Source organism: Numida meleagris, chromosome 2 (assembly GCF_002078875.1).
Source record: "Numida meleagris isolate 19003 breed g44 Domestic line chromosome 2, NumMel1.0, whole genome shotgun sequence".
NCBI classification, from domain to species: Eukaryota; Metazoa; Chordata; class Aves; order Galliformes; family Numididae; genus Numida; species Numida meleagris.
The window spans coordinates 17371112-17398397 of record NC_034410.1 but is presented as its reverse complement, the minus strand read 5'-3'; the positions used below and the strand labels follow the sequence as shown (position 1 = coordinate 17398397).

The window sequence follows — 27286 nt, the reverse complement described above, 5'->3', positions numbered from 1 at the left end:
ATGAAGTACAATGCATGAATGGTCCACAGGAAATAAAAGTACAAACGGCATTTTAACTAGAAAGAGTCTGAATCAGGTTTAAGCCCAAAGTGTGGAAAATACAGGAGATGTATGCTATTTAAGCTTCCCATCTTTGTGCACAAAAATAGTTGTTACTATTCTTACTTTAGCAGAATCAAGCCAGGTGTTCCAGCAATATCAAAAACATCCAAATGCCAAGAAGTGCCGCAGGATTATATGAAAAACAAAAATAATGGGAAACATGATTTTTTAATCGATACATCTGGTCCAGCTGGAAGGGATCAGGCACTGTCTTTCTCCACCTTTATTTCCCCTTAACAGAGCAAGCAAATATCAAAAGGTCAAAAGTATTCATCCCTCATTGAGGAAGAACTAGGAATCCTATCTTCAGAGACGAATGAAGAGTAGATTCCAGCGGGAGAAGATGAGGAATTTGCAAACCAAAAGGAATTATAATCCTGGACCCATTCAGGACCATGATAAACCTCCCATTGATTTCTCAAGGGCCAAGATTTTCCTGCAGCATCAACACATTATTCACATAAACAATGAACTCTCATGAAAACATGTGTCACAAATCATGTAAAATCTGATCAGAATGAAGACTACGAGAGAAATCCCACTTGGAGAGAAATTACTTAGAAATGATTCATCAATAGAATGAGTCCAGACATGATAAATACATACATTTTTGCAGAAAGGACAGAACAAGTTCAAATGTAACATATCCAGATGCTCTTTTTAATTCCATCTCTACTTATCAGCTTGCCCCAGGGGAATGTGAAGGGTTAAACAGCTACAAAGTAATGGAGCCCTTAACAATATATGGAGGCCAACAAAATAACACAACCTAGAAGGAAGCTGACCGTGAAACTTTTCATTTGCCTTAACTCCTAACAAGCATACATGGAACACTTTTTATAGTTCATTTTGGGTGACAAATAAATAAAAATCAGAAGCTCAAGCTAAGTAAATTCAGCTGCTTATCTGCTCTTATTAACTTGAAAGATCTAATCTGGAAGTATTAACATTCAACAACCAAACAAAAACAGTAATGAAACTCTTCAAAGTACAGAAAGAATTTGTCACTGGTGTGGGAATGAGTTTTTAGCAATTCCTCTCAGCTTTGAGTCATGCAGTTTGCATGAACAGTGTGAACAGTTACATGAACTTGCAACTTAACGCTAGCTAAGTACATGACTTCTCATCTAGTAAAAAGTCTCAGGAGTCTCACTGCTTCATTTCCAAGCTCTCCAATACAACCGAGTCTGCTCAAACTATTTTCAAAAGAAGTAGTTTAGGAATAGGACAGGTAATCAAAAAAAGGTTTCAAACCTGGTCAAGGTAACATGCTCTAGTTACGTTTCTCCCCCTACATGCACTCCCAAATTTGAATTTAAATTTCCTTGTTTCAAATTAATCTTTCTTTCTCTATACATTTGTGAAAGACAGTAAGTAACAGGAAGCGATTACCTTTCTGCCTAAAACAACCTGGAATGGACTGGAAAAACAATGCATCCAGTTACTCCCAACAGCTTAACTTTTCTGGGCTAAAACACAACCTGTTCAACCTTTCCCATTTAGAGCATACTATTTTCAAAATTTATTTTTATTGCTGATCTATTCTTTCTGTTCATTCAATGATGTTACTTCCTAGATGAGTATGTCAGAGAAATACCCAGGCTACTGTTGAAGACAGAACAATAAAAATCTAAATTTTCCTTTTATACAGCTTCAACACATCTAAATTCATAGTTTTCCAAAGAGTGCAAACACAGTCTTTCAAACTGGGCAGTTGGTGTGGTACAGTACTTTCCAAACTGAGACCACAGATAACTGGCAACTCCTCTAACGAATCAGTGACAACAAAGCAAAGCAGCTCATGGACAATGTAAAGCCAGACATAATCACCTAGACTTGGGATACTAGCATGAGGGACAGCAAATCTAAAATATTATTTATGGATGGATGACGTAGTAGCATACCGTTTTATCAAGCCAGTTTGATCTTCTCACATGGGTAACTGCTCCCTGGCCTGGTTTACTTTATGTAGTGCACATCCTTAAGCTAACATAAGAAACAAAAAACCCACAAACCCAGTAAGCTTTCACATGAGTGAAGCACAATGATCCCAATAAAACGTCTGATGGCAAAACATTTTATGGAAGAGAAACTTTTTCCTAAGACAAGCAAAACTTAGACACGAATGTTGCACACTACTTATATGTCCATGAAAGAAGTGGAAGGAGATAAGAGAGGGATGCTCTCCACGTTCACATCTGTGATGTGTAGCGGAGGAAAACATATCTTTCCAAAACAGAAAATGTGCTGAATGACAGTCAGAAACAATTCACTTGTGGTACAGTCATTTTCCCAGTGAGCTTATTACAAGCCACATGACATAAGCATCCTTGTATTGATATACAAATGGCTCCTACAAGCCACTACAGCCAGTAAACATACGTTCTCCAATTCTTTGTACATTTGATGGATCTGCTGCTCAGTACTACTATATCAAATGTTGCACTGCAGTTTAGCTGTTAGCTGTCAAGCACACCTCATCACAGCTTGTTCAAGTAAAATACCTTACCTAGACAGTATACTTTCAAACTGCCTGACAGTCTCTAAAATGTTAGCCCCATTTGTAACAGAATGCAATTCAAAAAATAAACTCATGAATCAATCTGATCAGCTTTAACACTGAACCTCCACAAATAAGTGTAGAAAAACAAGTTACTTACCTTCTAATAAGAGTTCATAAAGATGTTTTCATTTCTGTGAGTCTTATGTCTGAAAGGATGAACATACAACTTTTGTTCCCTTAGCAGTGTCTCTGAAGACACACTTTCTACTCTCTCTGTGATGAAGGTGCAAAATTATAGATGGAATAGGCTCAGTCTCATTCAATGAAAATCCAAAGAAAGACTTCCATGGAAATCCAAGGAAAGACTCCAGCCACAAGGACTTCTTGCATTGAGGTACGCAAAGCAATGACTGTAAACATACCCTCTTAACTTCCAGACAGCTTATCTCAGAGTTAAGGACAGGAGTTCCTGCTTAGAAAAAGTGGGTGTAACTATGCTCCAGTGTGTAAGGATTCAGAGTTTCAATTCCTTACATGGAAGTCAAAAGCTAAGCTTTTTGAAGAAGAAATTTGTCACAGAAATATAAAAGTAAACATAATGTAAATGTACTAAATAAGATAGAAAAAGAGAATTAAAAGGCATAAAAACATACAACAAGAAGCTTGGCAACTGAGAAGTTGCAAAACTTGGGAATACAATACTGGCAGATGATTAACTTTGATTTGCAAAATGTAAATTATTTTAGTAAAAAAATTATGTCTGGCTAAGAAAGGAGACAGTGTTTTTCACAGGCTTGAAAACAACCAAAGAGTAAGAAAATCTTCAGGACACAATAAACAGACAACAGCAGGAACTTCTTTCACTATCTTGACACTGAAGTCAACATGTTGCTCTAACTTCACCCTGAACACAATCCTTCCCATCTCAGCCTGTCAAGCAAGGCAGATTTTCAAGTAAGGAGACCAATTTACAACATGTTTTTTCCTGCCATCTGTATAACTCAGTTCTAAGATGAAAACTATACATTTTCGAGCCAGTATGTTTTAATAAAATTTACCAGAAGTTAACCACAGTAACGGCCTGTAAGAACCTTGACCTCTAAGCAGCAAGAATCTTAACAGTAGGTGTACATTATATTGTAAGTCAGATCAAATATACAAAATACATAAGGATTTTCATAATCAAAAGGTAACGTATGTAGATATTAAGAATTTTTTTTTTTTTTTAAACAGAGAAGAATGTATTCTGGAAAGCAAAATATTATTAACTGCAATTAAGAGAGAGAAACAAGCTCCATGGAACCAGACAGCACTATGTTCTACTAATTTCTAGTGAACAAGAATAGTATTTATATTAGAAGCCATAGAGAGCTTTCATATGATTTAATGAACTACATCTTACTATAACAACATTTCCAGTATCAATACACAAATTACACTGAACATTGATAAAATCTCTCCTACAATTAAAATTTCTCTAGACTTCAATGATACACAAATATATATCATTCAATTTTCTTAAGAGGCAAGCAAATGAAAACATTTAAAATATATAACTACATTAAAGATTTCAAACTTGCCTTCTTTTTGTGTGTCCTGTTCCTGTTTCCCAACCAGTCATCCATCTGTTCCTCGATCTCTTCAATAGAAGCTCCATGGTCATATGATGGTATGTATGCACTTGATTCCAGAACAGTGTATACAGGGAATTCAGATTTCGGTTTCTTGACTTTAGGCTTCTTCTCCTCTATACAGAAAAAGAAAAGAAACAAGAAAAAGTAATGCTTCAAATACCTCAGAGAAGTATAATTCCGAAGCAGGCTTAGCTCCTCGACTCCAAATGCTATAGTCAGTTTTCATTTTGGAAGGGTCTTCAGTTTCTTTGTAAAATAGATAACTTAGAACATTGCATAATTTTTTTTTTTTATGAAAAGTAAATAGCAATGTATATACTTAGTGCCACTTTTACCTGCAGCTATGACTTAAGAGTGCCAAATGTAGAGCACCTCAAAAACACAGCTAGCTCCCATCACTGCTACACGATCTGACAATTAAGATTAGTAGAAGCAAAAGCACAGGGAGTGGTTACAAGATTTCTAAAGCCTTGCTAGCTTTAAAATGAAAACAGCAAAGGCAGAAAAGTGAGCTTTAGACGGTTCTGTATTATTTTATGGTTAGCTGTGTTGAGTAAAAGCTTCACCGTTCTCAGATTCTACCAACTATAAATAGGTCTGTTATCATACCTTTAGGAATGCTTAAATGTTGAACTTCATTTACCAAACTGACCACTCTTTTCTGCTTCTCACTGTCCTTCAAATAGTATTTAACAAGATCAGCAAATCAAGGGATACCAAGGAAGGAGGGACAACAACAACCTAAAATCCTGTAACTGAAAATAGATCCACTATACTACATGAAAAGAAAGCCTCAAGGTTAACTGAAAATCGCCAGATCTCTAGGAAATAAGAGGATCAGAAAGAAAAAGAAGCTAGAGTACCCAAAAGCACTTTGAAGGTTCAGGTACATCTGAGAGTTTGTTCTTTTTTTCCCCCCTTTTCTTATTTCTCCCCCTCCAGTTTTAGCAGTTCTGTGCCGCTTCCACTTTTCGCTCCCTACTGCATGCCTGTGTGCTCCTTTTTCTGCTTTGACAGCCATCCAGTCATTAATAAACAAATTCAATTCACTAATCCAGTAGGAATTCACCCCTTCACACTCTAAACAAAAAGAAAATAGCTAAATCAGTTAAAGATGGTGGGAAAGAAAGAGGAGATCCACACTTTCCAGCAGCAGTGAGCTATGAGATCAGCGTACATCTACCTGCCTTTGCAACCATACCCCAATTTTATCCCAAGCAGCTAAAAAAGTCTGCTTTTCATGAATTTTTTTTTTTTTTTTTAAATATCTAAAGAGGACAACAGCTCCCTACAGACACTGCCACAGAATCCCTTTTCTTAATGCTATACATACGAGGAAAGCATTGGAGATATGGTAGATATGTTTCAGGTACTTGACAAACACACTCCTGGGAATTGAATACTCACAAAAACAGTGACTGGAGCATGAATAGTCTCGACAATACTGGTGCAAAATTTTTTGCCTATTTCAAAAGGTAATTTTTTTTTTTTTTTTTTAAAAACAGTCATATACATCAATGGTTGTCATTTTTCTCCAAAGCCACTGCATGCAGTAGCTTCTGAAGCCAGTCTCAGATTTATGAGGACAAGTAACAATGACTTCACAAACTACTTACTGCAAATACATCAACAAAAGTATTCTAGGAAGTTACCTTAAGTGACAATTTCCATCACTGTATTTCAACCCTGGAAAATAATTAAGTATACCACAAGTGGTCACTTGGAATTACTTAACAGTGAACACACTGATACAGTTGATTTTTCATGTGTTTTGCACCTCTTAAGTTACTGTTTGCTAATTTTCCCTCTCAAAAGATGCAAATAGCTAAAGTCTGAACACATTTAACTTTAACATCAAAAATTAGAGTCTAGCCTCTAAATAGGTCACCGAGGCTCCTTCTTTACTTCTAGAATTAATTCTAACAGTAACAGTATTTCCAGAAGGCACAGCATCCCACTTTAAAACCCACTATTAAAGCCAGTATCCAGGCTTTCTTCAGACAGATGAGTGAGAGGAAGACTTAAAGCAGATAAGACATCCTTCTGTTTAACCACTAAAGGAAAGAGAAATCTTGCCTAGAGAAGATGGCTGTACATTCTCAAACAACCACTCAACTAGAATTAAAAAACCTGTCTCCGCTTTCTCCCATGTGGATACTAAAAGATGAAAGAGTTTGGCATATCCTTTACATTCCACAATGGCTGTCACACATACTGAATTAAAAAAAAACAAACAGAACTGAAGTCACAGCACCTTTGACACAGGGCTCCCCAAAACTCATTGAAAAAGGTTTCAACTCAGAATTTTCAAAAGCCAGGTGAATATTTACTATTTAGAGATAGATAGGGGGAGTATTTATGATTTAAAAATAATGGCACATTAAGACTTTAGGTGGAATGTTAATGGACTTCAAGTATTGCCAGTAAAAACTTGTTTTTTGTACACTTACGAAAAGTGCTGTTCAGAAGTAATCACAGAATCACGAAGGTTGGAAAAGACCTACAAGATCACCTAGTCCAACCATCCACCTACCACCAATAACCCCACTAAGCCATGTCTCTCAACACAACATCTAAACATTTCTTGAACACCTCCAGGGATGGTGACTCCACCACCTCCCTGGGCAGCCCATTCCAGCGCCTGACCACTCTTTCAGAAAAGTAGTACTTCCTAATGTCCAGCCTAAATCTCTCCTGGCGCAACTTGAAGCCATTCTCCCTCATCCTGTCACTAGTTACAAGAGAGAAGAGGCTGACCCCCAGCTCACTACAACCTCCCTTCAGGTAGTTACAGAGAGCGATAAGGTCTCCCCTGAGCCTCCTCTTCTCCAGACTGAACAATCCCAGAATAATGATGCACAATACTAAGCTTCAACTTAAGGCAACCGAGCACTGTGCTTCTTTCGAGTGAAGATGGAGAAAAGGAAACAGATCACTGAAATTCAATCCTGCTGAACATGAGAAGTCCACAGCAGACACCTAAGAAGAAAACCTATCTGTTTCTATGCTATCTTTTCATTATCAGCACTTCAGCTGGAAAACCAAAAGACACTCCTGACCTGACTTGCAGCTTTTCTCTGAAAAGAATAAAGATTGGGTTTTCGGTGTATTAAATGATGCCTCAAGAGCTGAATCCTGTACCAGCTAAGGCCTGACAGACAACCAGGCCTGATGCTGCTGCCACAACTACAATCTTAAGATGTGATATGAAGTTTTGAAACACAGGTATTCCCTTAATATTGTCATTTCCTAATGGTGCTGGGTTTAGACTATGCAGCCATCAGGCCCAGCTAGACTCCTATGCCCCATGGGGGCATCAATATCCAGTGGACCTGAATTATGACTAGAGTTACTGGTGCTCACACAACTAAATGCAGTGGAGATGGATGGTCTTGGTGAAACCAGATCCAGATTTCAAGTTCAACAGGGTAAACGAATAGCTTACTCTCACTGCTATATTCTGTGAATATTATATATTTTAATTGTAAAGATATAGTGTACTAACTCTTCTAGTTTATTAGGTAGAATTAAAAAAAAAGGTGGCAGCAAGAAGTAAATGGATAATCCAATATCATAAGCACCATGAATATTGCTTGATTGCTATATTCCATGAATTGACTTCTTCATACGACTAGTCCTTCTGCAGTTGGAAAAATTAATTTATCATCTGCTGAATTCATACCACAAGGATATTAAGTTTCCGTATTTTCCACCAATACAACTATAGTTATTCACTAGAAGATTAAATTTCACCGTGCATTTAATTTCTTATGGTTAACAAAAAGAGATATAATTTGTCTGCTACGTTTAAACAGTGTACAAGAAACCCATCAGTGGGATCCTTAACGCATAACAATTAGCTAACTGTCTTACCTGTGCAGTACTCACTGTTCCTAAAGGCCTTCAACACTATTCCTGTACTGCCTAGATGTTTTGTTGGTTTATGGCATAATGATTCAGGTATTGAAGTCTGATGAATGACTTGCAGATAATTTGGACTTGTTAGTCCTTCTGCCTTGTTACCACATTAATTTTACTGTATCTATGGCAGAATTAATAGTGTTTGGCTAATGGTTATTTGCTTTAGGATCTATCAGCAATAGACAATCAGACAATAAAGAAGCACCTAGAATTTTGGACTAAGAGTACCATGTAATAATAGCACCTCTCTAGTAAAAAATACCAGGAATCCATATTTTAAAGTTTTCACAAGACTATATCCTAATTTTACCTGTCAGATGATGTAACCCTAAAGAATTCTAAGAGCATTTAAAAATTTTGAAGAAAAAAAGACTCGACTACTACATATAGGAAAGAAGAAAGGGGAAAAAAAGGTGCTGAACTTCAGCAAAGAAGGTATGAGAGATGAAGCTGGAGTTCCCTCTCTCAGCAAGGCCTATAAGCCTTCCATTTCAGCATCAAGAAAAACTTGCAGAGAAAAGACAATGATGTCTTGAAAATCATAGAAAGCAAGGATATTGACTGTTATACCATGTGTTGATAAGCAAGAACAAACACACGTAGACAGCAAGCATTGTTTTGGCATGTCACTAAGATACTGCATTGCAATCTTCTTTTCTTTCAACACTGTTCACTTACCTACGTAACTATAAAAGACAAACAAGCACTTACAGCATTAAAATTTGCTTAAACATGACACAAAAAAATCACTTGCCATGTACAGCAATGGTCAGATGTAATACAACAGATCCAAAAGTCTGGAAAAAATGTCTTGAAGTTTAGACTGTCTACTGAAAAAACTAAGCAAACAAATTCAATATTGAAATTATGGGGCAAATATAAAAAATACACATTTTTGTATTCATAATAAAATCAATGAGACTACATGAATGCATCGGAGTCAGATAAATACATGTGCTGTACTGCATCTGAGAAGTTAGCTTATTTTTGATTGAGCAAGCAGACTAAAAGCATACTTAGTGATGAATATACTCTCAACTTCATAAAAATGCTCCACAAGGGCTTGATGCCTTTCATCTCTCCTCTGAATACTCATTCTTCCCCAAGTTTCTCGTTCTCCCCAAATACCTCAACCTGTAATAAGAAAGGGCTAGGATTAAGCATTTAATATTCAAGAACTAACTAGTCTGCTTTGTAGCAAACATAAAATGAAACACATGTGCCTCTTTCAAGCAAACCTCGTAAAATTGTTAAGATGAATATTTTTTTTTGTAAGATCTGAAGCAAGTTTTGCAGGGAGAGGTATCACACAGACTAGCTGATACAACTGGAAAAAGCACCTGATCTGCAAGTTCAGAATCCCTTTGGCAGGCCTGCAAAAACAGTCAGTGAAACAGATGATACTTAGTTTGCCATAAATAGGCTTCAGAGGTAACAATTAAGTGATCAGAACATTCACACCCACGCTAACAAAAAAAACCAGCATGCATTATATGAAATAATTTTCTCCGAACCTACTGTCAGCAACTCACCGCTGAACAGGCATGTGAACACTGCACTTTGGCAGGGATTAATACTAAACACAATTATCCAACATGTTTATCATTTGGAAATAAATGAAAAGTCACCTTCAGTATATTGCTGGATTACATAAACTTGGGTAAAATCGTTTACAGTGAAGAGGAAACTACAGTAAGATTTAGGAACACAGACCGGCTGGCAGTCTGGGATTTTTCAAATCAAAAGCATTTTGGATCACCAATAAAGTAAATTACACAGCTTAGGATCACAGGCCATATCTGCACTTAAACGCAATGAGTGCAGGGAACCTTTGATGTAAGAGCTTAAAGTTACGGTAGCACAGGTGATCAGAAATGAGCTATCAGAGCTGGGGAGCTAATGTAATCTGTGATTCTGTAAACAGAACAGTGATAACACTAGAAACATGATTTTATAATCAGAAGATGGCAAATGTTAGAACACTATGTACAAAGCCAGGGTCCAATATCTGCAGCTATACTGGAAAACAATTCAGTACAGAAAAGCCATAGAAATTAAGGGCTAAAGAAATGCTTTTATATAAAGAAAATCTGCAGATAAAGACAAGTTCTTATTTTAAGCACTGACAAATGCTAATAATAAAAACCTGAAAGCTAGAGAAATCCACACTAAAATTAAGTTACAACTGTGTAACACTAAAATTAATTGTTTAAATAATATAGTGAGGAGCTGTAGGCCATAATGAGGCCTCCTCTTCTCTGGGCTGAACAAACCAAGGGACCTCAGATCCTCTCAATTTAGCATTGTATGCAAACTGGCTTAGTATACATTCCGAAGTCCTGCATCCAAAACACTGATGAAAACCTTACTGAGAACTGGTCCCAAAATAGAGCCCTGCAGAACCCCACTAGTGACTGGCTGCCAGGCTGATGTAACTCCATTTACTATAACCCTTTGAGTCCAACCCATCAGTCAGTTGCTCACCCACTGCATTATGGTTTTGTCAAGCTGCATATCTTGCCCAGAAGGATATTGTGAAAATCAGTGTTGAAAGCTGCGCTGACATCCAAAAAGATTACGTCAACTGGACTCCCTTGGTCAGCTAGGTGGGTACCATTGTGATATTCATAACCTTCGCATTGGGGGGCAGGAAAAAAAAGTAAGAAAATAAAGTAAGAGCACTACCAGGGTTAAGCATAAAGAAATAAAAATTGATGTATTTTCCACCAAAATGGATGCAATTGAAAGCACTTCATACTCCAGGAGCAGCCAGTACAACTGCTAGAATTGGTCTTCGTAACTACTGAAACTTTGTGATTCAAGTTTGAGAAGTGGCAGAGTCATCTGTCCTGACAATGTATGTTTATATTTTCACCTTAACCATTAGCCAGCTCAGGTAATATATATACATATTATTTCACATCCCATGACTACAAAAAACAAGACTTATCATTGCCAGATGCAGAGATTATACTCAAGTGTGACAGTACTAGAAAGGGAAAAGGTAACAGTTACATTAATTAAAGCACTTTCATTTTAAAAGGAATTTTGTGTTCTGGTACATAAATGTAAAAAGGACATTAAAAAATCTAAGGCAATCCATTTCTACTTTGGTGGCTAAAACACATAGGTATCTGTAATTGCACACAAAAAAAATGTATTTCCTAGAAATAAAGTCTGTACCATTAGTTGCTGTATTTTGCAAGGTAAATTGTAAAGGTGCTATATCCAGGAGTAATGAGTGTTTTGAATGGATTGAGAAGCGATAACATAAATACTGCAAAAGTACTGACAAAGTCAGTCAGAATTATGCACAACTTTGATCTACCAAGAAAATACTTTTTCACCCTCCCTACCAAATATAGCACTTTAATGGCATCTCAGTACCATCCTCTTTCTCCTGCTTGGCAAAGTGTGTTTTCTTCCTCTGATATCCTTCTCCGGTTTTAGTTCAAGGCGCCTACAGATGACTGAACATTTTCAGCAGGAAAGCAGACAGACATGGGGGTAAACTAGCAATTAGGTCATGAAAAAACAAGCACTGTAAAGCAGCTATTGCTAATCTGCATGAGATGCATTTACTCAATTAGATAGATGGAACTGTTATTAGGAACTCACACTCCATGGATTGTCTCTAAAATTAAGAATGGGGGCAAGTGATCACCAAATGCACATTTGATGATTTACGACCTTGTTATGCTATTCCAAAGAGGACAATGAAGAACAATATAATGAAATAAACAATGTTAGCAGATGCTTTGCATGGTTCAGGAAAAAAAATGTTTTGTTTTGTTTTTCTCATACAGAAGCATAGAAGCACCACTTGTTTTTCTCTTGGAAATATCATTTCTTTCGGAAAAAGCAATTGATGGCTCATTCTGTTACTCAGCAATAGCACTGCTGTAGTTGATCAAATTGATTCTATGCCCTATTTCAAACTCCATAATTACAGGTGGTGACTACCAATCCCTCCTCTTGCTCCAGATGTGTGACATCAGGTCTCCTGACAGACAGGGGGATCAGATGCCAGGTCACACCCTGATGTGACAGAGGACAGGGCACTGCTTCTGCAACAATTCATGAGAGACCTGGAGGGGGTAAGGGCACCAAACCTGCACCTCTCAGTGTAAGTATTGCTACTGGCAGAGGCCCATGGAAGAGGAGGTAAAAGCAGTAACTCTCACATGACACCTGGCAGATCTGCACAGATAAGGACTATTGGAAAGTTCACAAATGGCACTTCACTGAAACACAGAAACACACAAAGAACAATTTTAATGACCTCACACTTTCATTTGCACTTCTGTTTTCAAAATTAATCGTTGTAAAACAATATATACAAAGTAGCTCATGGATTTAAATGAAGAAGAACACGCCCCATTTACGCTGAAAAATGCAATACATCTCTATCTGGCAATTTAACAAATTTTTAACATAACTGAAGACCCATTTCAAGGGCCCATTTTTTGATCAGTATCTCAAACATAACTGCAGACCCCCCCAGCAAGCGCTAAATGCACTATCCTGCCAGATTTGGCCAGGGTCCCTAGTGTTCAGTGTGATGCTAAGTATTACCTGTTTTCTCAAAAAAAAAGAACATTTATCTACAGTTAAGTTAGGAATTACTGCTCAAGCTTCATCTTGTTACGGATTTTATAAAATTAAGCTATTTTGTAAATACAAAAATGCAGCTGTATTTTAAATGCCTAAAGGCCTATGTGTACTCAAAGCTAGTAAAGTATTATAGGGGACTCAATGCACTTGTCAGAATAGAAGAACTTAAAAGCATGCACTTAAGTATAGAAAATAAAGCAAGCACATAAAAACAGAAACAAAAATCTTTTAGAATTGTCATCAGAAGAGGGTAGGTTTAATCACTCTCTAAAGGAAATAACTGAAAGAAGAAAAGGAAGTCACCTATAATTATTCTGAATACTTTATTATGGGAAATGCTAATTGCCTTTTCTGGTCTTTTGTAAAAGCGCAAAGACTTTTAAGACATTTACTTCAACAACAGCAAGAATCCCTCTCCAAACACAGCACTCAATTCTTCTGGAAATTCAAATTACTTTCACTTTCTATATGTATCACAAAAATCAGCTCAATTTACATAAAAATAGTACAAAGTATTTACAGAAAAAAATAACACAGGAATGCTCAAAATGCAGAGGTCACTTCTAAAATTCTATACTTCAAGATCTATGCTTTTGAGGTTACCCTCTCCTGTAAAGCAACACTTCTAGCAAAGCATACTTTCCTTGATACTACCTAACTATAAACTGAGTTTATGCTTCTGTAGAAGCAAGCCAGCAGCATACTTTGAAATTACAGCCACAGAATTTAAAGCTAATTTAAGTTTAACAGCCCTACAGAAATAAATAAAGCACATACTGTAGATTATAAAAACATTTGTTCACATACATCTCGCTGAGTAGGTAGATTATATTACATCTTTGTTTATTAAGACAGTGGTAAAAACTCACTCTGAAGTGTTTCAAGTTCAGCCTTAGCCAGGGCATCTTCTTTCTCCTTCATTTTTGTTTCTTTATATTCTACATATAATTGTCTGGCATCCTTTAAGAAAATGTTGCAATGACATTAGCATCCTTATACAAACAAGTTATTGCAATGGCTCTGTTTTAATTTTTCATTTAACCTCCCCCAAAAAATATTAAGATACATTTGCTTCCTTGAAATACAGGATTTTTCAGTACATAAACCATTGACTTAGAATGTGGAATTTTTTCTGTAATAAAGGCTTTAATGTAATAGCATTGATGTTACAGGTTACGATGCTTACTGACAATCTAAAAAGGAAAGTGGTTAGGAAAACATTTCTGATCACTAGCAACAGTTTTTTTTAATAGTGCATGCACCCACTTCACTCACATCAGCAATCTGGAAGTTTAAGGAAGAAAGCAGAATTTTAAATGAGAGCAGTGCGTGCAGGGACAAACCAAGGCAACTGCCAGACAGCAATCTTCTTAACATGAACTCATTAAGGTAATACTAACTTACTCTTTTTTACTCTTACATCTTTCAAAATGCTATTGAAGTGCTAAAAATGAAAACCAAGTTTCCTTTTTCTCTGAAGAATTAGATTCTAATCTAAAATCTATTTGGCATATTTACACATAAAATTAGAAGTCCCGTCACAAATCTTGCAATAAGATATACATTTCCAACATCTGATGAATTAGCAATTATAGATTTGTGTCAAAAGCTTTCTAAATGTGAGCAACCAGATTGCTGAATTAAGAGGTATGAAATGTTTTCTTACTCTTGCTTACTAGTTTAAGATATTTCTATATTCATCCAAAACCAATGAAACTATAATACAAACACTGAAACAGGCAAATTATTTAACGTTTCCAGTCACACAGAACATTACTCTATTACATCAAAATCAATTATACCGTTAGAATAACCTCAATTTACTTCTTTACAGTCAAACATTCATTTATTCTCGTTATCACATCACAGTCCCACCTTATGTATTAAAAAGGTGATCTAAATTGTAACGTAGAAAGTACTGTAAATCTTGGTAAATATTTCTTGAATTTCCACTACCATCCCATAAATCTGAATAAAACTTGCTCTCATTAAAAACAAATTAAGACATCCTAACTAATTTTGAAAATTAAAACTGAGTTCAGCAGTCATTAGCGCTGCATCTAATGGTAGAAGTTATACAGAAACACTGCTTACTAAAAAGATATTACGACACAACAACTGCTCTTTTTATTATACTGCATTATACATCTACCTCTTCAACATCACACAGGGGACGTGGGGCAACAAGGAGGACAGAATTCTGTTCTAACTCCGAGCAGAGCATTGTAACGTTTCAGAGAAATCTCCTTGATACAAGACAACCCTCCACGATTACGTTTCCTCTTCTGCAAAATACTTCTTCTTACTCTCTCTCTGTTTACATTTGGGTTTGGGAAACAAGAATTCATACTTCTCTGCCAAGATTATGCAGCAGGAGATCACTCTAAGCACATTAAGAAATTCTAGAAGTTCACGTAACTTCTCACTTCCAACACACAGCAGGCCACATGCTTACAGCTCTGTTTTGGGGGATGGGGAAGAGGTGCTGTTTTTCAGTAGAACCAGGGCTGAAAATGTGTAGATACCATGCAGGAGGACTACCATTTACTACATGAGGCATTAAAATACATTCAGTTTGAATGTTAAAACATGGAATCATGAAATTAGAATCAGTATTGGGTCTCCTTTTGGTTTACTTGCCACACATGGAAACTTTCCCCGTGTTCTCCAGATTTGGACTATTTGCATTGTTAAAAAATAGAAACAGCCACAAATGTAATGGTTAACTTCTGCTGCAAGTTTGAGACATTTGGATGAGTGGCCTACACAGGACTTACACATACGGATATCTAAGAAATGCTTTTGTTTAAGGATATGATTTCAAAATGGCTACAATTAGCCGGCATTTAAATTTAACCCATTTGACACTGAAAGCCAATATTTGATGCTAAATTCTGGTGTAAGATCCATTATTGCTTGTGGGATCTCCAGACAGCAGGCACTAGGGGGTAACTGTCAATCTCTCCAGCATGTCAATCACAGAACAATTGGAAATGTGGCTCAGATGAAAATGAGACACAATAGCTGAACAACAAAGAAAACTAGTCAGAAGCAAGTAAATGAAATTTACTAGTATTGCTGCTTCAGAGATATAAAATGGATTATCACTGAAATGATGTAATATGCAGGTAACAAATGCAACATTTGTCTTTTATCTTATTAGTCATATATTTTATCTGATACCATAATCAGAAGAAAAAAACACCACAGGGATACTGAGCATTCTGAAGCACATATAATAATGTATACGTATAAAGCAAAACAAAACAAAATGAACCAAGGTGGATTTTGGAGATTTGAAAATCAAAATGTTCCCACCAAAGCACAGGAAATGGCTCTACAGGTTGTGAAGAGAAATTAGAAGACATACCTGAATAGATATTTTAGCCAGACACAAACTATATGGATACTACCTGTGGTAAGTTACGATGGAATGAACACTGGAGAACATAGAAAAATAGGAGTTTCTCTGGAGAAAACTTCTGCTTTTACATGAATAAGCGTGTTTTGAAAAGAAATGAACAGTTTTCACACATATTCAGTTTCAGAAGGAAGAGAATTTCAAAACAGATTTATGTTCAGATTCTTTACTTTTCTGAAGTGATAAATTTAAAAAATCATTTTGTCTCAATACAAAGAGTTTGGGGCCAAAATAATCACACAATTACCCTAAAAACAGTGGCAATATAGATACAGACACTTCCAACCTACCATTCCTTTCCTAAGACTCAGTAATGAATTTCCTTTTAAAGCACCTTTTCATTTTGCCCAAGAGTACAAAATATGAGCAACCTCAGAATTTTGTATCTGATGTATAATTCATGTTCAACAGGTAATAAACGTAAGAAAAGCAACATTTTGATCCTTCAGGATCAAAGCAGAAGGCAGAAAGGGACAGAGGAAAGGTGCATACAAACACAAAGCTTGGAACTGTTCTAACTAAAGCTTGCAACTTAACTACTCATCTTATTGCAACATTTTGTTCTCATTTGCAGATGAGTGAGATGTTCAAAAAAAAAGAACACAAATACATTACTTCACTATCAAAGCAGTAATATGCACGAAGTCAAGCAAAAAGAATAATGAACACTGGGTTACTATGCTATGATTCAAATATTCACTTCCCAAGAAGTAACAGAATGAGAACTGACTGTTTTAGAGTCTCAAAATTGTGCAGCTAGTATATCCAAATCGTACGTCAACTGCTATCTATAGGAAGAGATGAAAAAGGAAAATTAACAGATAAACTATTCATTAACATATTTTCAATATTTTAATCACAAATAAGAACTAAGAATACTGCAAAATTATTGTATTTCAGTTTTTCTCTTCTCTATTGTATTTCAGTTTTTTTCTCATTTCTCTAAATGTGAGTCCCCTGCTAATAAATTTGAGATTGCCAGGACAAAGCTGCACTTATTACTGAGCTATGTACAAATAAAGAAATTCTCAATGCTGCATTTTTAAGGTTTTTGTTTGGCTGTTTGTTTTTCAAACGTGGCTAAAGTATTTATTTAAACTGCTCTAATCCTGTAACTAAAATCTTCAGTTTTGAATAAGACTCAGTGGCTCCAGCCTCTTCTTGACTTTTGGGGAAGGATGGTGATGAGGTTTTGTTGGTTTGTTTGTTTGTTTGTTTGGGGGGGTGAGGGGAGGTTGGTGGTGGCGGTTTTCTTTCCTCCAGTTAATCTTCCTGGCTTTCTGGTCTACCTCAGAAAGACCACAGATTAACAGAAATAAGGCAAACAATGGAAAAAAACCTCCTTTGTTTGACCATATATGAATCTTCATTATAGATTCTGTGATAGAACCAACTTCACATTCTACTTCTCTGGAGTGAGGGATTAACATAAAAAAAACTGCACCTCCCTCTTCAAATTTGCAGTTAACTAGAAACTTTGTTGCAAGCAGATTTAAAATCAGTACACTTTATTTTCTCTACATTCATCTTAAGTCAACTTTAATATTTGCATGAAGTTCTTGGACTAGTCTTTGTCTTTGAGCACAGTGTTCCGGTACAATTTTTACAAGAGTGACAACAGTCACAGAAAAAAGCATATTTGTATATAACTACTGATGGTAAAGTAGTCATATTAAAATTATGGCACCATCCAACTTTCAATTGGCTATTTCTTTGCAACAAAAATGCCCATCGTCACGCCACAGGAAAAGTACTTTTTGATGGGTTTATATACTGTAAAAATCAAGTGTTATGGCAACAAACAGTGTAAAAAAAAAAGTTGAACACTGTGATTTAGATTTATTTGTCATTTGTACCTGTTTACTCAAAGGCAAAACAGTAAATAAATATTCTATTTAATTGGGAAATTATGCTTTGACCTTGGAGTAGTACCAGGTGTGGGCAGGCTCTGCAGCTGTGTGTAGCTTGTGGGCAGTTGAAGCAAGCATCAGATGCACCAGGTGACCAGCAGCGGGCTGCGCTAATGCAGGATCTGATGGGTATTCCAGATCCACAGCAAGAAAACAAAGGCAGCCAGAAGGGGGAACTGCAAGGCCTCCCCGGGAACCCCATTCATGCCCAGTGAAGCCTCATACCCCAACAGAACAGTTCAATTCACTGAGAGCCAGCATCACCTCGCACTCTCTAGCCACACTCCTCCAAAATGCTGAGATATGCAGACACACACCAAGTGATTATTTGAAGGAGCAGAACAAAACTGGCCACCACAGCACAATACACAAAGACAAGTTTATTTTGTGTCTTATGTTCACTTAAAACTTTCACTATGCAAAGCACATTTTTCCTCCAGTGTATCAGATAGTAAGCGCCCTTTTAGAGGTAGATTATTTTTGCTCACTTGCATACACCCAGAATACTTGTTTTATCATCCACTCTCCTCTGACCTTTATCTAAGCTTCTAATTGACCTCAGGGTCAAGAGCTTCATCCCTACTTTGGTTCTCCCAACTGCTGCAAAACAGAAAGAAACAGAGCAAATGGGCAATCACTCGTGCCACACATCCTGCATCTGCTCACTCCCCACAACTTCTACCAACATCAGTGCTGTACATTAGGCTGCAACAACTCAAAAACTGTGTAACCGAGGAACAATGGAAATATTTAACCTACAGCACTTGAATAAATCCTTTCAAAAATCTATTTTTCAAAGCAGACTTATCTAAACTCAATAAATTTTATTTTAATCTCACATTCTGATTTTATATAAAAGTCATATGTGAAGACAAAACCAACTCACATAAATGTTTGCTGACCTAATCAAATCCTGCTTAAAAACTAACTTTGCCAAAGGAGATGCCCTGCTGGCAAAGCCTCTTGAGTTTAACGACACATTGCCAATCCATTTAAGGCCAGAGCTGAACCATCTCTAAGCAGGTGTTGAAATGTAATCACGGATTAAAAGAAAACCTGAGGAAAAAATGCCAAGAAATTAAACACCTCTGGGTCACTAGTTTGAATCTATTCCAGGCTACTAAATCAGTTACAGTAATTACCATCTGGTAGTCTACATAAAAATAAATTACTGGTCTTTTTGTTTTAATTCACTTCATACTACGCAAAGGTCTTTACAAACAAAAGTTTCAATCATAACTGAAAGCTTTGTTCATAATCTTGCTAGGCTGTACCCACTGCAGCTACATATTGAGCATGAACTAACTGCCTTCTCATTGCTGGAGAGCCACCAGAAGCTCTTCTGACAGCAAACCAACAGGGTCTGCAATATGCCTACCTTATTAATGACAGAAGATAAAAGGGAAGTTTATTTTCCTAATAAGCATCAATTTCTGTATGAAACAAACAAAAAACCTTCCTGCTTCATTACTCTCCTAACAACAGTAGGAACATAATTCAACTAATACGAACCATATCCTAGAGCTGAAGTCGGTGTAAAAATAAGCACAGTCGTAACTAAGCTTCACCACATAAAGTTGGAAGAAACGTCACTGTCAGCAATGCAAACAAATATGCTTATCTTCAGTTCTTGGAACAAAATATTTTGTGAAGAATAACTAAGAACATTTTTAAGAAATGCCACTTCGTAAGTTGTATGTCTGCACATCCAAAGGAAAAATCCTCTCATCAGCTATTTTGGGAATAAACTGCATTTCACTTGACTCTTCTATCACCAAAAAAAAAAAAAAAAAAAAGATAATTAACAAAACTGTCTATTCTGTATTACATGCACCATTTGAACTGAAATTCTCGCACACTATATTTAGCTGTGTTATTTCTTTGTGAGACCAGTGTTCAGTTCCAACAAGCATTTTTATTGAGGTTTTTGGTTTTTAAGTAAATAGCCTTCTTCCAGGTCATTCTCATGACCCTAGAAATAACTTGCATTCTTTGTTCTATCTTTCTCTTGCGTCTTCATTAGAAGAATTAAAATCTGTAATAGCCAATGCAATTTACTCTCCGCTTAATACTTCTTTCCCATCACAGATATTTGATTGATGATACATTTATGTTTTCTTTTCCCTTCACTTCTTGAAATAAGCTTTAAGATGTTGTTTTCACCCTGAAATTGAACTACACTAAATGCAGGGATATAAAAACCTATGTAGTTTCCCTCAAAATAAAATTGTCAACAGTTAAAAAAAACAATCATTTCTGAGTTTCTCTCATCCTCTTCTCACTCATTTTTCTTCCAGTTTCTTGACATAAAATGCAGACTACAATAAAATGGCATAGGCCATCACAGGGGCATGCAAACAAAGCATTTTTCTTCAGTAAAGGCCTACCTTAATTATTTTAAGTGCCTCCCTCTGAAATCTGACATTTTGAAGGAGGAGGGGAAGTAGGAGAAAGACACTCAATTGGATAAATGAGAGTCAGGCATGGGCAGAAGCTCAGCAACCTGAATCCTCAGAGCTGCGGTAAGAGGAATATTCACACTAACTAATGGGGGGTGGGGGGGATGCTAGGTAAAATGAACCTATTTGAAAAGCGGTAAAAAGTTTAAATTGACTTCTTTACTCATAGAAAAAAAATTAATGAAGTTTCCTTTGAGGAAGATCTTGTGTACACAGACAAGTAGTTCTGTGTCCTTCATTTGAGGAAACAGTTCAGCTATTTCACTGGAAGTCTTGAGGGATGTGAAACTCAGTGGCAGAAGCTGCCTGATTATAAGCATTGCTAAAGCTCAACCTTTTCAGTCTCAATTATGGTATACTTAAATACAGATTATATTTTTAGAACTTATTCTATGATTGCATTAGTTATGAATGAAAGCCAACTCTGAAAATAATTTGTTGGCTCTTAAATTAGTGAAAAATCACTTAGATTAACCCAATACAGATCTAAAATCTGTAGCACATATCCTTATGTCAACCTCATAACACTTTGTTAATAAATAATTAGCATGCGTAACTAGCACACGTAACATTGAGTTACTCAGTATCTGTTACTATCTAATTTTTTAGCTGATCTGCCCTAGTAATTCTACTTACCCTAAAAGCCTCAAATACTCTGAAGTCTCAAACCTACATTAGTGTATTATTGAAGGTAAGGGCACTTACATTCAAAAAAGAATCTCTGTACCAAGGAATACAGCTATTTTTTGGCTAAAACCTTAAACAGAACTCAAGGGCCCAGAAGTCTCTCTGACCTGAGACCTATGCAGAACATAAACATTTTCTTTTGCACTGTTCTTCTCATATCCAACATGAGGACACTGCTATCGTGGCTCTTCAGAAGAGGTGATACTCTGCTAAGTATTTTTAACTAATTAACTACAATAACTCAGTTATCTGAAATCCTGAATATTCTTAATATTGAAGCTTACTCGTAATTTACTGCATTTTCACTTACATATATGGCAAGTCACGTTAAAGAACAACAAAAGCCCTGGAATTAAGCAGTGGCATTATTTAAGTATGGGACGATTCACTCTAGAACCCTGACTCTTTACTTCCTCCTTGCTTCAAAACCTTTCTGCACTGAATTCCTCTAAATTGTGCTTCCCTGCCACCATATCCCTGGCTTGCTGGTCTCCCATTTTCCATGAGTTATTGGACACCTAATTTTCCACTACCATTAATTTAATCGATTTAAAATACAAAGCAAAAGTGATCAGCTAAATGTCTACAAAGTTCAAAACATCACCTTTTCTGGCCAGTCTTGCAGACACAGGAAATGCTGTTTGAACAGAAAATCTGAAACCCCTACTACTGACTTCCTAACAGACTATCTCAAGATGATGAAACAGACAAAAAGACAGCGTAGAAACATTATAAGACATCTTATTTTAAAAATCCTTATGACTGTTACTATAGTTTGTAAGACTGTATTTTGCAATTAAAGCAAAAGGAAAAGTACAATTACAAAGTAAGTTTTGAAAAAGCAGCAGCAACAATTGGTGAAATTAATTGCTATCTAACTCACCTCAATCAAGGATGAACATCAAAGCTTAACAGCTGATCTAATTATGCAGTTATTTTTACTTTAAAATCATGCAAAAAGATTAAGAAAGGTTGTTTTAATAAAATAACCACACAGTCCTGATGAAACATCTAAAAGATGAAGGAATATTAACTTTTGCATCTGTCTGTAGGAAAAGTTACAGGCTATAAGAATAGAAGCTGAAAAACCAGATTTTTCCTTATTGCACAAGTTTCACAAGACTTTTGGCTAACAGATTAGGAGTTAAGAATTATATAAAAGAATTCCAGTTTGTACTCAAATTGAATATTTATGCTAGTTACGCTTCAGCATTAATAGTATATTAATAGCATAAACCAAATTAAATCCACCTTAATTTCTATACTCATCAGTCAGCGGTAAATTAAAAACAAATGGATGTGATCATGGGAAATCAAGATTATCTGAGATTTTAAAAGTTATTTTGATAACTGACCTTTTTACAATACTTAATACTTGCTGAACATCAGCTAAATTATACAATTAATAGTATTCATATTAAAAAAAACCTGTGTCCAGCCTTCCCATACTTAAGTATCTAAATTACAAACATATCTTTGTTACTTTACCTTGCTAATTTCAGGTATAAATTTCTATCATTACCCTGTGCCTCAAAAAGAAAGCTCATCAGTCAGAAGTAATCGCACTGTTCTCTCGAATTTAAATACAAAGTGTTTGCCTATTTGAGATAAAAATATATTTTTTAACATATTGCTTAAAAGACATTGCTACTTGTAATATAGGTATCTGTATATTTTCCCTCTCCTACCATTCCTGTATTTGTGCCCAGCAGGAACTGCTGCTGAATTCCCTAACATGTTAAGATTAATATAATTTTTTAATATACTCACAGTTATATACATTTATGATATTAATCTCTGAATAATAACATTACATATATATATATAAAAGGTATAAATTTGAGCCAGAAAATTAATATAAACAAATGCAACACATGATTATGCATTACACCATCAAGAAACAATTTAATTTAGTAATTTAAAGTTACATTACCTGGAATAGCTGAGGCAAAGCTTTCACAGTGAGACAGAACCATATTCCCAGCTTGCATGGAAGTAAGTCATGCCACTGTGGTTTGTCCAGTGCTCTACAGCCAAACAAAATCGTAAGTTTTTCCACTATTACTACACCATTTCAAACCTCTTCCAAAAATTTCAGAATGCTTCCATTCCCCTTTAAAATGATTAGCACTCGTCAATTCGTAAGAAAATGCCTAGCTACATAATACAAAAGATATGTTCTGAATATTTCTTCCAAAATACATAACACAACCACCAACTTCTAATCATCTCTGTATTTTAGTATCTTGAAAAGGGCTTTTCTTCAAGAAAATAAATTCGTAAGCCACACAATCATTTCAGTTAAAAAAAAAAAAAAGCTCAAGCCTCAATCAAGTGTTCACAAGTGCTGACAACCAGATATGAAGACTGTAGCATAAACAAAACAATACATAAAAATTAATGTCATTTGCAGTTCACTGAAGCATTACTCACTGATGTCATCAGGAAAGACGACAGGCAGAATGGTCTCTGATCTCCATCCTGCATTGATCCAGTTCATGCCCCTGCTGTGTGAACTATTTAAACCCTTTATTTCTTTCTATGAATCAATAGAAGAAATGGTGGTATCTTTTGGAGTGTCCTGAAAGTCACTATTTCCCTATGCGTTTCTTAACTGAAAAATAGCATTATAAGCCTTCACCAACACGCTTGTTTTCAAGTTAATCAGACAAAGGCATTAAATCAGACATGCATTAAAAAACCCATAAAAACTCCTGATTTGTTATGGTGATAAATTAAAGCTTAAATAAATTGAAATGAAGAAATTTTAATCAAAAGCAAAAATCTTCAAAGACAGAAAAAGTAGTAAAATCTTCTAAAGAAAACAACTTGTAGGAACAGCACCCTTCTACACACAAGATGTCATTAATTGAGCCTTAGTATTTCACTTACTGTTCATCTGTTGAATAAATACCACATATTTGTTTACGGTATTAAGAACTGCAAACACGCTGACACCGGCACACTTTATATCAGAGATCAATGTTAGAGATATTTCTCTTGTACTAATACTTCAAAAATGCAAGGAGAAAATAAAGAAACAAAATCAGTAGCTGATAAAATGTTTTAAAATGCGGAAAACAAGTTTCTTCCCACCTTTCATTTTTTTCAAGAGCAGTAAGTTTGGCTTCATCTGTACTTCTGCCTCCTGTTTTTTTCTTCTTCTCCCTCTTTTTTCTGCTAAGCAGTTCATCCTTGATGTAGAAAGAACTACAGTTACAGGTTATCATTAACATGTAAACCACAAATGTTACTGGGACTCTTCTGTGAAGGGTAAACATTAGAGTAGCATTTATGCAAATGTATCTAGGGGTCCTACATGATTAAGTAAAATGATCTATCTTAACAATAACTGTTGCCATGGCATCCAGTCTTTAAACACACATGAAGTCCAGTTCTGTCACTCATGTGTATCTCCATAGCAATCAAAGTTTTCTAAGAGGAGAAAGCATTCAACTTGCCTCCTTTCTCATTCATCAACTTCAATAATGCAGTGGAAAATAAAAAAGTAAATAGATGCTAATGTATGAATATTTTTCAAGTTATGCTTAGTTGTTTTTTTTCTAGTTTGCAATAGACTTTTATATGTAAAAACCAAAAACAATCCAACAAAAATTTGTTTATGCTGCTTACCAACATGAACAAAAACCCAAAACAAAACAAAAAGCATTTAGCTAAGAACAAAGGCAAAGCAAGGAAGGATGACTTCTAAATGAATAAAGCCTGATTGTTTTTAAATAACATTTAGGAAAATCATAGACATGACTACGGAAGCATATGACTGCATCAATAAATGGCAGAAGAGCCTTTATTCTCCTTCTTTCTGCTGATTATAAACCAAAGAACCATCCCTCTTATCTATTACCAATTCTTGATAAACGGGTTTTAGATTACTATTTCTGACACACTGAATATCTCATTCTATATTTACTACCATTTAAAACGTAGTAATTTTACAATGCAAAAAATTCAAATTCAAAACAGGGGAATTGGTAGGGATCCCTATAATATGCAAACTTTCGCAGGGAACTCAGTGTTAATAATTGAAGCAAGTTTGATTTATTACCAATACTTACCAGCTGTTTTTCCAGGTAGATTGACCAAACCACAGCATAATGACCCACTGTGAGTATAATGAACAAGAGTAATGCCAGCTCAGCATTGCTCATTTTTCTCACCCGCCTGTAGTAGAATACAGGCTGTCGCCAATCTGGTAGTCCATTGATCAGAATATCATCATACCTACAGTAGCAAATATAACAGGCTTTCATGGAGAGCTACAAACGAAATAAGCCCAACCATCCCATCATAAAGCAAAACAAACGGTAATGCACAGACTGCTTGAATAAAGCGCGCACAAAAGCTCATTTTGCAATTTTTTTCTTTTGCACAGGGGCGTCTCGTTCAGCCAAGCGCCAGGCGTGGAGCTGGGAACAAACAACGCCCAGACGGAAACGCGGTCTTTTTTCAAAACCAAACGTAAGCGGGCCGGCCCGCAGCAGCCCCGCTTGGCCACCGCAGAAACGGCGCTGCAGGAAAGGTGCCCGGCCGCCCCGCAGCAGCGCTAACAGCGCGGGCAGGAGGGGCAGGGAGCGAGGAGAAACGCCTCAACCACCATCGTCCCTTCTTCCCAAATTAAAAGCACAAGTGGTGGGGGAGGGGAGAAGTGCCCGCGCTTTTGTTCCGCTCCGCAGCAGCACCGCAGCCATGGGCCGCGGGCCGCGCGGGCAGGAAAGCACCTCCACGGCCTGAGCACGGGGCTACCCGGCTAGGTTCACCTCGGCTCCGCGCTTCGCTTGCTGCTCGAAAAGCCACCTCCAAAATCAATCTATCCTAGTGCTGCTTAATTTTACTAACCCTACCGTCTCTGCAGGAACCCTTTTTATGACAACTTGTCAGCTTTTCTCCTAACAAAATTCTTGAGGCATCCCCGTACGCCCGCATCATCTTTTAATTACGGTGCACCAACACGATCGATTTGCTAAGGATCGAGCACAGCCATTCAAAACTGCCGTTTTTCTATTTGGTACCTTTTCAGAGTAAAGTTTCCAACACGGACCCCTACAGTAAACGCCAAAACCTGAATGTGCTCGCGATGCACAACCTGTTCATCTGAAACTGAACGCAACTCATTACACATTCTAATCACACTGTTTCCAGAATTAAATCTGTGCTGAAAGGCCTAATTTGGTGCAACACATTGACCAAAATATTTTAATTAAAAATATTCTGAGTTAGTCGCAGGCCTAATTACAGGAATAGAAATAGGGCCTATATTGTCATGCAGGTCAGTAGAACTCAGTAGTAGGTTTTTCTCAAGTAAATTGACCGATCCAGGAATAATAGCGCAGCTGCTAAACTGCCAGTCTTGACATGTAAATCAATTTAAATGCAACAACTGCACTAGCTACTTTGATAGTTATTAAATTGATACCTTGGAGATGTACTAAAAAAAATTTCCACCGGCAAATTCATCTTTTTAAGCAGAAAAAGAAGCAGTGGTTCTAAATAAAAAAATATCCTTTAATTCAACACATCCAGAAAACCTGACTTCTGATAAAACATTTGCTCAGGCTGGCAAGCGTTTCTAGGCTCCTTCTACGCAAAAGATTTAGCACTTCAAGATTCTGCAGTGTTCTTAATAAGTAAAATTTGTATGGCAAAACTGTATCTTCCTTGACAACCATGAGAACACTAAGATTAATATCTACTAGCATAAATTTTGGTTTAACAACAACATTTTTACTTTCCCAATAAGAGATCATTACTGATACCTTAACACAAACTCCCTGCTCAGATAAATTGCTTAGCATGCAGTTTCAAAAATAAAAAAATTTTTTTGAAGAATATGGTAATGTTTTAGCATTTAAAAATAATAATGTATTTGCTAAAACATTTCATACTTCCATTCTAGAATAAAAAAACATTTTAGAAACAAAACCTCTTTTTAAAATTAGATTGGTAAGACTCCAGAAAATACGTTCTGCTGTTGACAGCTTCAGAGAAATAAATATGCAAAATCAAGAAAAAACAAA

General features: G+C 36.3%; 1 protein-coding gene across 1 annotated transcript in view; it reads right to left on the bottom strand.

The window, feature by feature from the left end:
- Positions 1 to 27286, bottom strand: part of DNAJC1 (DnaJ heat shock protein family (Hsp40) member C1) — a 93914-nt gene that overhangs the window by 28403 nt on the left and 38225 nt on the right. Inside the window, exons 4-8 of the mRNA XM_021387940.1 lie at positions 25328 to 25493; positions 24348 to 24445; positions 23185 to 23278; positions 13644 to 13734; positions 4186 to 4352 (exon numbers count right to left, since the gene is read on the bottom strand). Coding sequence (XP_021243615.1) covers positions 4186 to 4352; positions 13644 to 13734; positions 23185 to 23278; positions 24348 to 24445; positions 25328 to 25493 — 616 coding nt within the window. The remainder of the gene's footprint in view (positions 1 to 4185; positions 4353 to 13643; positions 13735 to 23184; positions 23279 to 24347; positions 24446 to 25327; positions 25494 to 27286) is intronic.